The 10,921-nt window shown below is 45.3% G+C and overlaps 1 protein-coding gene across 1 annotated transcript; it reads right to left on the bottom strand.

Annotated features, from left to right (window-relative positions):
- Positions 1 to 5,748: 5,748 nt before the first annotated feature.
- On the bottom strand, positions 5,749 to 10,490 carry NFKBIA (NFKB inhibitor alpha). Its single transcript, XM_081186686.1, has 6 exons — positions 10,125 to 10,490; positions 8,763 to 8,871; positions 7,876 to 8,086; positions 7,477 to 7,565; positions 7,099 to 7,359; positions 5,749 to 6,360 (listed from the first exon to the last, which is right to left on the bottom strand). Exons 1-6 carry the CDS (start codon positions 10,397 to 10,399, stop codon positions 6,313 to 6,315), a joined length of 993 nt encoding a protein of 330 aa, XP_081042812.1. The 5' UTR covers positions 10,400 to 10,490; the 3' UTR covers positions 5,749 to 6,312.
- Positions 10,491 to 10,921: the final 431 nt, after the last annotated feature.

Below are 10,921 nucleotides of genomic sequence, written 5' to 3'. Positions count from 1 at the left end.
TCCCGTGTGGCCAAATTACAAAGGTGTCGTCAACATATCTGAGCCAAAGTTTGGGTTTGTGTTCTGACTTGTCTAAAGCATTGGTTTCAAAGTGTTCCATGTACAGATTTGCGATGACCGGTGAGAGGGGTGATCCCATAGGTGCTCCTTCTATCTGTTTGTATCTTCCTCACACATCTCAACAGCCTACACCCCAAAATACAATTCACTATGGAAATAGAAGCCAACAACCAACTTCCCTTCCTTGACGTCCTAATCTACAAAAAACCTGATGGCTCCCTAGGACACACTATCTACCAGAAAAAAACACACACCAACCGCTACTTACATGCACAATCACACCACCACCCTGCCCAAATAAACTCCGTAGCCAAGACTCTCATCTCCAGAACCAAACGCCTGGCTGACAAAGACCACTTGACAACTGAGTTACAGAATCTCTCAAATGTGTTAATCGCCAACGGATACCAGCAAAACAGGGTTACGAAGCTAATCCAAAAAGAAACACCCCCCAAAAACCAAGACACAGAAGAAAACAATGGCATGGCCCTCCTTCCTTATATCAAGGGCACTACAGATAAAATTAGCAAAATCCTCCATAAACACAATATCAAAACAGCCTTTTGCACCAACCAAAAAATAGCCAATATCCTCAGAAACCCAAAAGATAAAATCCAGTTAGAAAACCAAGGGGTCTATGAAATACCCTGCAAAGTCTGCCCAGCCACGTACATTGGACAAACAAACAGACGAATAAATGCACGTATCGCAGAACACAAGAATGCCGTCAAAAAAGAAGAAAAAACTTCCTCTCTTTACCAACACATGAAAGAAACAGGACACGAAATTAATTTTGCAGATTCCAAATTGCTCTTTAACATGGAACATCACCACAAGAGAATAATCATGGAAGCCATCGAGATAGAGAAACACCCTCACAACATGAACAAGCGTGACGACACGTCCCGCCTGCCAGACATCTGGAAATTAGCCCTCCCCACAAAAACCGACACCAGAACCAGAGGCACACAGAACGCCATCTCCAATCAACCACACCAGACCCAAACCCAGACCCTCTCCACAGATAAATTACAGACACCATCCAGTAGCCAAACCATAGTGGCACCTCCGGATGCTGCACCCCCCTGCAATCCCTACACAGATCTGGCTGGCACAGGGCACAAAACCACAGCTCGCCCCTATACACGAAGCCAAGCCAGAGCACAACTAAGTGCAGTACAGCCATCTTCTCAGAAAAACTCTTCACAAGCTCAAGAGGTCAAGACACGAAAGCTTTAGCAACTAATCCACACCTAATGACCCTCCTAAGTGGTACTCAGAATATCACTCAAGTAATCACTCAAGATATCCCTCAAGTAATTAATGAACAAAAGAAGAAAAGGCACATTAACCTGGGAACTTCCTCTCTGCCCAGAACGTTGGAGGCTATACACCACACCCCCTCAACAGTATTTATAGGAACTCAAACACATAGACCCTGCTCTGTTCTAGTAACAAGAAGCCGAAAGCACCAGCCTGAAGATGACGAGTGAGACCTCGTCGAAACGTCGCCTAGACACCCCAACTCTTACACGGGAAGACACCCGAAGACACCAAAACCTGCATTCCTGTACCCGTGAAAATCTATGAAAGCAAATATATATATATATATATATATATATGCTTTCGTAGATTTTCACGGGTACAGGAATGTAGGTTTTGGTGTCTTCGGGTGTCTTCCCGTGTAAGAGTTGGGGTGTCTAGGCGACGTAACCCTGTTTTTCTTTTTGGATTAGCTTCGTAACCCTGTTTTGCTGGTATCCGTTGGCGATTAACACATTTGAGAGATTCTGTAACTCAGTTGTCAAGTGGTCTTTGTCAGCCAGGCGTTTGGTTCTGGAGATGAGAGTCTTGGCTACGGAGTTTATTTGTGCAGGGTGGTGGTGTGATTGTGCATGTAAGTAGCGGTTGGTGTGTGTTTTTTTCCGGTAGATAGTGTGTCCTAGGGAGCCATCAGGTTTTTTGTAGATTAGGACGTCAAGGAAGGGAAGTTGGTTGTTGGCTTCTATTTCCATAGTGAATTGTATTTTGGGGTGTAGGCTGTTGAGATGTGTGAGGAAGCTATCTAGTTTTTCCTTCCCGTGTGGCCAAATTACAAAGGTGTCGTCAACATATCTGAGCCAAAGTTTGGGTTTGTGTTCTGACTTGTCTAAAGCATTGGTTTCAAAGTGTTCCATGTACAGATTTGCGATGACCGGTGAGAGGGGTGATCCCATAGGTGCTCCTTCTATCTGTTTGTATCTTTGTCCATTGTGGATGAAGTACGTGTTGGTTAGGCAGTGGTTGGTCAGGTCCAGGATGTATTCGGGGGGATTGTATTTGTTTTGAATGGCTGTCAAGGCTTCATTAATGGGCACTTGTGTGAAGAGAGATACAACATATATATATACACAACCTGAACCGACAATGGAGGGTCTTATTTCTCCCATAGCCACAGCCTTGGATTCCATAAGAAATCAGGCCTGGCTCTCTCTCTAGCCTTTGGCTTCTAGCTCTTATCACTCAACTCTCTACTCTGACCTTTTGTCTTTCTAACTGATAGACAATTGTGGGAGGCCCACTCATTTGTTTTCTAGCACAGAGCCACTACCTTTGTTAGCTTGATGACTCATACTTAGCGGGCCATTGCCAGGCTGGCCTGGCTATTCCAGCAATAACATTCATGCTGGATACAGAAATTAGAAGGGAGCCTAACCCCCACCACCACCCCCTCCACAGGAAAAATTGCAACCATTTCATGGAATCAAGCAGAAATCCTCTACAAAGTTCTGAGAACGGTCCTGCAGGTAGGAGCAGAGTCAACATATCCATGTGCAAAGCTGCTAAGCAGAAGTGGTCAAGGAGGAGCTTAGGGAAAATAAAACTCTCAGAAAATATGTGCTTCCAAATCCAGGTTTTCTATCTTTCCGAGCAGCTGTTTTCAAAAAAAAATTATGAGCAAGACAAAAATTCCTCTGAAACAGAAAATGAAAAGATGGGTTAGATTTCATGTATTTTATATGCAGTATTTCCGACATAGTATTGCTCACGCAGAGCTTCTGAAATAATAGCCAAATTCCAAGTATTTCTATAAATAACTTTCTAGAATTGGGGCATTTTAAACAAATAGTTTTAAGCAATTATTAAGACGGGCAATAAATAATTTGTCTCTTGGACTAAATTTGAATTTCTGTGAACTTTGGCCCTATACTACTTTTACAAAACAATGTTTTTTTAACTCTTAAGGCTACATACATTTGAAATCATGCACGTATTATCTGTGGAAGAGGTACATTGGTAATGTGATAGATCAAGTGTGTCCAAAGTCTATTTTGGAGGGCCTAATCCTGCCCGTCGGTTGATTTAATTCAGCCCCCGTGGCAGTATATGTCCTCGGGTAAAATCCTGGGGTAGATAAGCTTCATTGTAAGTTCTTGGTTTTGATTTGGGGGAATCTATATTTTTGTATTTGAAAACTATCATGCTCTTTTAATATTTTTAAAATAAAACAGGGTCCATTGTTCAGTAAATGAGCTGTTCATGTACCTGTCTTTCCTTCTCCATGTGTAGTAATGTTTTCTGATCTATATTGCCCCTCCTTATCCCTACTTCCTTTTCGCCACACCAATAACTACCAAATCCCTCGTTTAAAATAATAGTAATCATCAAATACCCAATTCAAAACGAGTAATTCAATTTCAGAAAGTTTCTGCAAAATGAGTTAAATTATACAACGGTTACACAGCGTGCTATTTCAAATGAAAAGCTGCAGAATTTTGGTTTCTTCCTTTAAAGTTGAATTCAGTTATTTAACTGCAGGCTGAATTATGGATAACCAAGCATACATTTTCTTCTTCCACCAGGAAGTTTCAAGGCATGACCTTTGATCATACAAAGAGAGGAATGGGAATAACCCTGACTCAGAATGACACTTGACTTTAATCATTTCCATGCAGCTAGAGTTCCAATGCAAAGCAGAACGGAGCTAAATCTCCTGATTCAGTGTTCCTCATGCAAAGCAATTGAGGCTAAAGTTCAGGGGCATTTATTGAAACTGTTAACAGCCTACCAAGAACCCAAATTATACAAATTCAACACAGCCTCAGGGAGATAATGGGAATGGATCCAGCCTGCAATCCTGGCTGACATCTTCTCTTGCAAGAGGGCTGGGGAACCTATAGCCCTACAGATGTTGGAATCTCCCATCAACTCCAACCCATATGGCCAATTGTCAGGAATGATGGGAGTTGGGAGTCCAGCAACAGCTGGAGGGTCACAGATTCCCCATCCATGTCTTATAAACTGCATTGATACAATGAGACTGGACTAGAGGAAGAGACCTGTGGCTTATATGTTCACCATGTGAAGCTTCTGCTACTGCAAACCACAGGATACGCTATTAAACCCACTGGTGTCAACAAGGAAATCCCACAATGCTGCAGTGAAAACTGCAGTTAAATCAGCTTGCCCGTCTTCAATGTATTAAGGCAGCCTGGTGAAAGAGCTAGGTTTAAGGAAGTTTGGACACCAATATTTGTAAAGCCATTATGTGGTTGACATCTGTCTCGAGAGACAGCTGAGTGAACCTCAGGGGTGCAAGTCAAAACGCTGTGTCAGGAACACCAAAGTGACCTCTCTAGGGCGCAAAGCTGGGCAGTGTGTATAGAGGTCCTGGGCTGCCCAGACTACAATAACCCCCTCTCAGCCTCGCTGATGTGGTCCAAAGGAGAGCAATATGTTTGGGACCAGCTTGGCTGCAGGAGTTGCCAAGAGGAGGTGTACAAGGAGCCACCCAACCATTTTAGGGACTCCACTCTGAATTTCTGTAGGGTTTACTCCATAGCTTTTTCTTCTCCTGAAGATACCCTGTAGTGGAGTTTCAGGATCATTTTTCCTTTTCCTAGATGGGCTACCTTCCCAGGTTGACAAGCCCCACTTGCCCCTCATATCCTTCTACATCACACGCAGAAGCCTCCTTCTTGACCACTGTTAGCCTCATCTGCCCCTTTATATGCTGGCCATATAAAAGCAGCAATATGGTAGTGAAGATAACCTAGTAAAGCCAGGTCAGGTAATAACTGTGGGCAACACACCAATGGCATGGGGCAAACCTCCACCTGACAAACCTGAGGCATGAGGGGTAGCTTCAAATTGAGTTATCGAAAAACCCTGTGAAGGGTCCAGGAATACCTGTGGTGGACACACTTGACCGGTGGATATATACCTGAATGGATAATGGGCAGGGATAATGGCTTTTATTTGTGGCACAACCTGCTATGAGTTGGGCCTTGACAAATCCCAGAGATTTTAATTGGGGGGAGTTAAATACATGCTTTAATTTCTCCATGGAAACCAATGGAACTGCAAAGAGCCTTGTGGCACCTAACATACCATGAAGGATAACGGAGGCTTTATATTCAAAGGAACGCTGACAATTGATTGATGTGATCAGAAATGTTTTTTGAATTGACCTGGTTCCAATATGAAAATGAGTAAACAGCACGTGGGTGCAAATATACCCCTATTCGTCCCCCTCCAGCCCCTGCCCTGGGTTACTAACACAGGACACTAGTGGCTTTCTTTAATGTGAATGTGTGCAAGAATGAACCAATTGCCTGAGATGTTTGATTTTACCTAACTGGGCATCAGAAAGGAGAAAGCGGGTGAGCAATTCTTCAGCAGGGGGAAGAGTTTCATCAATTCAGTGCATTTCTCATTTGATTTGATTTTTTAATAAATATACACAAGTACCAAAAAAGCTATTCACAAAATATACAATATTTACACACAATATACATATTGCAAAGCATAGGGCTTGCAATATACAGCCTGAACATTAAATTGCTACCCTTTCCTGTGGATGGAGAAGAGGACATTCTTTGGGTTGCAATCGCTCTGCCTGCCGTGCAGCACAAAGGGCACCTGAGCTCAGTCTTTGGGATGGATTGTTATCAGTCAGTCAGAAATATATGGAATGTCTTCCACAAGGACACAACAGATGGTGACCTGGGCCAGCCCCCTTGTAGAGCATGCAGTGAATACGTAGGTGAACCGTCCAAGTTCTCACTCTGTTCGTTTATTTGTACAACCTACTCTCTGGTGCAAATGAGCCCAGGCTTCTTCTGATGTCTGACAACCAAAGTTCATTCCTGCCCGAACTGTGCATTGAACTGCAGGCGGCACCTGCTGTTCTAACAACATGCTCTGTACTGTGCTGTGTGTTCAGTAATTGTTCACATTTTGCTCGCCTCTGCTTCGTGCAACGCTCCCACTTTAGCAAGGCACATGTCGTCCGCCAATGATGCAGTCGTCATACAGGAGCTAGACGAGGGGAAGAAAAAGCAAATCAGGCTTAATGGAAGGCTTTAAGAAAGAGCATGAAGTAATTCTCTAAGGGGAATACAGGGCCATTTCCCATTATCCCAAGGAAGTGTTCCATTAAATTTAGCTGCACTCACATGAGGAAAATAGCACCTGATAATTAACACTAGAGCCTGCATTCTAAAAACTTACAAAAATCTGGGCGCTGCTACATGAGTAATAACTCAGTAGTTAAGGAAAATTATTTGTTGTGGTGGTACATTTTATTAACAGACAAAAATCTGGACTAATATGATGCTTGTAATATTAGAGGGAAGTGGAGGTAACAAATGGTAGGTTGGAAATAGTACCACCCGAAAATCTGTGCAAATGTGCTTCCTTTGAAATAACCTTACTGTAATTTTAAATCCACTTTTGAAAATTTGCCCTAAATCATAACATGTCAAATGCTCCCCTAAAGCCAGTTTTCCTCCTTGTGTGAAGTCAGTGCAATGATTTGCTAGATTCAAATGAATCTAATCAATGCATTTTCTATACCTTTGAGTATTCAGTGCTTACACCAATGGGTGACTGGTAATAACTCTGTTACCAGGCTTATACCTTCAAGGTGTCAAAGGCAAGCAAAACCTAGTCCCTTGTTGTTTACAACTGCTTCCTAACAACCTTGATGGGAAATGTGTGTGTGCAAATTATGGTAGAAATCTCTCTCTCACATAGAATGGAGAAATGGCCACTCACTTCATCCTCTGTGAACTCTGACTCCGATTCACAGCTCTCTTCGTCTTCACTTTCTGGTAGCATCTGCAGGTCCAACGTTGTAAACTGCCTCAGCTGCTCCTGTATGAAAGAGTTGTTTCTTCCCCATGTGAGCTGGTATGGAGAGTAGCCCTGGTAGGTGACTTTGTTTACATCCGCTCCGTGTTTCAACAGGAGCGACACCAGTTCTTGATTCTGTAGATCAACAGCCAAATGCAAGGCAGTCCTGCCGTTGCAAGGCTCCTGTTTATTGAAAAAGAAAAGGGTGCATTCAGTTAGGCTGGACACATGCTAAGATGTTCATTCTCAAACTGCTGGGACGAACAAGGCTTGCTTGTTTGAAAATGGCAGGTATCTTACCTGAGCATTGACATCTGCTCCCAAGGACAAGAGGCGTTCTACTATGGCCAGGTAACCTTGAATAGCTGCCAGATGGAGACACGTGTGTCCTATGAAACAGAATTGGAGGAGATTAAATTTCATGTCATACAAGTCATTCCAACACTTGGCTATAATTTTCAAATCATATACGCTATAGCCATTTAAAGATGGCCTACTCTGATCAAAGAAGCTTGATTATTTGATTCCAGTAGGTGACTACAAAGCAAAGCAAGAACAAGGAACACCCTCCCCCCCCCCTTTGGCTGACACTTGCTATACAGAAAGAGCTGTAAAGAACTCTCTGAATCACAAGGCAATGTAGCACAGTGCCAAGGGTTGGAGTACCCAGTGAGCTGGCAGCTCAGAATGTGTGCTTACCATTGTAATTGGATGACTGTAGGATAGAGTCGATTTGTTGTTTCTGGCAGTACTGTGTGAGGACACCGACACCTCTGAGAGAGCCTTGTTCGCAAACGATATGCAGCGGGGTGTTTCCTCGGAAATCTCTGATCTCTGCGTCACATCCAGCTTTCAATAGAGTCTCTGCGATTTCTGGCTGGTCTGTTATCACTGCCAAGTGAAGTGGAGTCTGCAAATTGCAAGTTGAGAAAGCATTATAGCTAACCAGAAAAAAGAAAAATCTCCTAGACTAGCCATTATAGTACACAAAACAGTCTTCTTAGTCATCACACCTGAACCCACTTCTTGAGGAAAGTATGTTTTTTCAGGATCAACCACTTTCCATAAATCTTTTGAAACGTTCCTCAACGTTTTGCTTTTTGTCATGCGATATACTTCTGAGAGAACAATCACACTGTTGTGTTGGTGGTCCAATCTTACTATACTTGGGAGACACCCATGAAAAGTCACTTCCACAAATTGCTGATTTTAAAGCTCCTTGTAGCGTGAAAACTTGCCCTAAATAAGGCAGAGGGAGCTTGTGGCTCCCCACTTGTTGTTGAACTTCAACTCCCATCAGCCCCAGCCAGCATAGTCAAGAATCAGGGTTGACAGTAGTTGTAGGCCAGCAACATATGGAAGGCCACAAATTCACCCCCATTTTCTTGGGAGCTCAACCCCATCAATGATGGGGATAATTATGCTAAAAGGTGGCCATTTTATGAGTTACTTAAACCCCTTGATATTTTTCCTAAATTTATCTTTTTCTCCCAGCAAAAATGTTTCTTTTGGAAAGCTTCCAAGTCCCCTAGGGCACCATGTTTGATCCCTGCAGGAGAGGAAAGAAAACCCTGCCGGGTAAGTACCTGGTTGAGGTTATTTTGGGTATTCAGGAAGGCTTTGTCTCGTCCTGCCTGGCGAATGATTTCCAAACTCAAGGCCTTTTCTTCATGTATAATTGCCAGATGGAGAAATCTGCAAAGAGGAAAACGGTGGGAAAAACCCGATGGTGAGTACTTAAGAAAGAAAGAAAAAACAAAGGACAAAAAAAATTCCCAGCCACCTCTTGCTAATCAGCTCTTTTGCTCTTGCTCGTCATCCCGCGGGCAACGTGCCCAGGATCCGAGTCATGATGGAGGAAGAACATCAGCCTCAGCGGCAAGAGAGGCGATTTCGAAAGCCTGGGGTTTTCGAAGCCGCGTGCTCTCGCTACCTGGTGTTTTCCGCGGAGTTGTTGTGAGCTGAGTGTTCCGGGCAAGGCGCCAGGGACTTTCCAGAGCGCTTCCCCCCTCCCGTGCGCCCCGCCCGGCGCCTCCTTCAAGCCCCGCCCCCCGCGCAGCTTGTGAGAACACCCCGTCCCGGCCCCTATCCGCTGGCAGGCGGCCCAGGCACAAGGCGGAGCGGGCGGGGAGGGGAAAACCCAGACTTGCAAAAATCCCCGGGCTTTTATGTAACCAGCAGAACGCGAGCGACATCAAAGGACCTCTCCCCCCCCCGCACACCCCGCGTTCTATTATTAAAGATCTACATAGTAGGCTCCTCGCTCCCCCCTGCAAGGCAGCCTGTGCAATAAACACAAATGCGGATGGAGTCAAACACGAGCGCTAAGAATCTACATTATGGTGTGTGGGGGGTTTGGCTCGCTCTACTGATTGTTCTACTCTGCTGGGTCAGTAACTCAGAACTATTATGAAGGGCCTCGCTTTAAAAGAGCTAGCGAATTTCCTGCAGGGTCTTTTTCACCGCTACAAATGCGTAATTCCCGGGGCTTCAAGCAAGCTGAAATTCAACCGCGCACTGCGTGCATCCTCGGGTCTTTTGCATGCATGCCGCCATGCTAACCTTAGCTCTCAAACCTCTTTTAAAAACTAAAGAGGCGTTTAAATTTAAATAGCAAATTTGTCGCCTTTCAGGGGGGGAAACAAATCAAAAGGATCGCGGTCTCCCTTGCAGTGCCCAGCTGCCCCCCACCCGCCACATTTCCTTCTTCGCGATAGTCCCGTGCTGCATTTTCTAGAGTTTCCTTCACATCTGGGAACAGAGGCCACCAGGCTCTTAACCACATTTGCTTGGAAATAAGCCCCATTAATTCCAACCAGATCTATTTCCAAGGAAAAGCATTAAGATCACCACTTTGCTAACTTCCGAGGGAACGCGAGGCAAAACCGCCCACAGAGGTCGAAGTTCCGATCCCCTTCCCCGAATTTGCAAAGTCCTCCAAGACTTACGTATCTCCGTCTTCGGTCACTTGCAGTTTCCAAGCCTGCGCGCCCTGGCCGGGGCCGCTCTGGAGCCCCGCGGAGGCTTCCGCCGGCTCGATGCGAATGTCTCTCAGCTCGTTGACGAGCTTCTCGTACTCCTCCTCCTTCATGGAGTCCAAGCCGCTGTCGTGGCGGTCGTCCTGGACCAGGCTGAGCTGCCTGTCCTTCTTCAGCGCGTCCCGGGGGTGGTTGTCCATCGTTATATCCATAGGGTAATCCAGGGAGCCGGGGCTGAAAAACATGGCCTGGGCGAGAACGAGCCGCAGGTCCCGAAGTGTGTAGTTGCCTTGCGAAGTCGTGGCGAGAAGCTGGCGGGCGGCGGCGGCGGCGCTTGCCTATACAGCCTCGGCGGAGGGGATTTCTGCGCCGGGGCGGAGCTTGCGCGCTCGGGAATTTCCCGGCCGAGTCGGGCCAACTAGTTCAGTCCTGTCTGGAAGCTGCTGCTGCTGTGGCAGCAAAGGCTGTGGCCGAGGAATTCCCTTCCCTAGTCACTCGCTGGAAATTTTTTGCTTTTTCCACAGAAGGGAAAGTTTTTTGGATGGCTTTCTGTGACTAAGGCGCCCACCCCACCCCTCGAGGCTTTTCCTCGATGGGTTTTCGGGATATGCAAAAAAAAGGAGACAAAAGAATTCACGGTCCTTCTTTTTGGGATTTCCCTCCTGCCTTGATATTTTAGATAGATATAGCCCTAAAATGCCCTGGTATTTTGGTAAATATTCCTGGCCCTGTTTTAAAGGGGAGGAGTGGAAAGAGCAGGCAGGCCT

The sequence above is a fragment of the Podarcis bocagei genome (genome assembly GCF_964188305.1).
Source record: "Podarcis bocagei genome assembly, chromosome: 1".
Classification (NCBI taxonomy): Eukaryota; Metazoa; Chordata; class Lepidosauria; order Squamata; family Lacertidae; genus Podarcis; species Podarcis bocagei.
The sequence above is the reverse complement of the archived record's forward strand: the minus strand, read 5'-3'. Positions and strand labels throughout refer to the sequence as shown.

Coding starts and splice junctions, on each gene's coding strand:
- NFKBIA (XM_081186686.1), bottom strand. CDS start 10,399: ATGTTTTTCAGCCCCGGCTCCCTGGATTACCCTATGGATATAACGATG. Junction 8,872..10,124: donor GTGACCGAAGACGGAGATAC/GTAAGTCTTGGA, acceptor TCCTCTTTGCAG/ATTTCTCCATCTGGCAATTA. Junction 6,361..7,098: donor CAGAGTTCACAGAGGATGAA/GTGAGTGGCCAT, acceptor CCCCTCGTCTAG/CTCCTGTATGACGACTGCAT.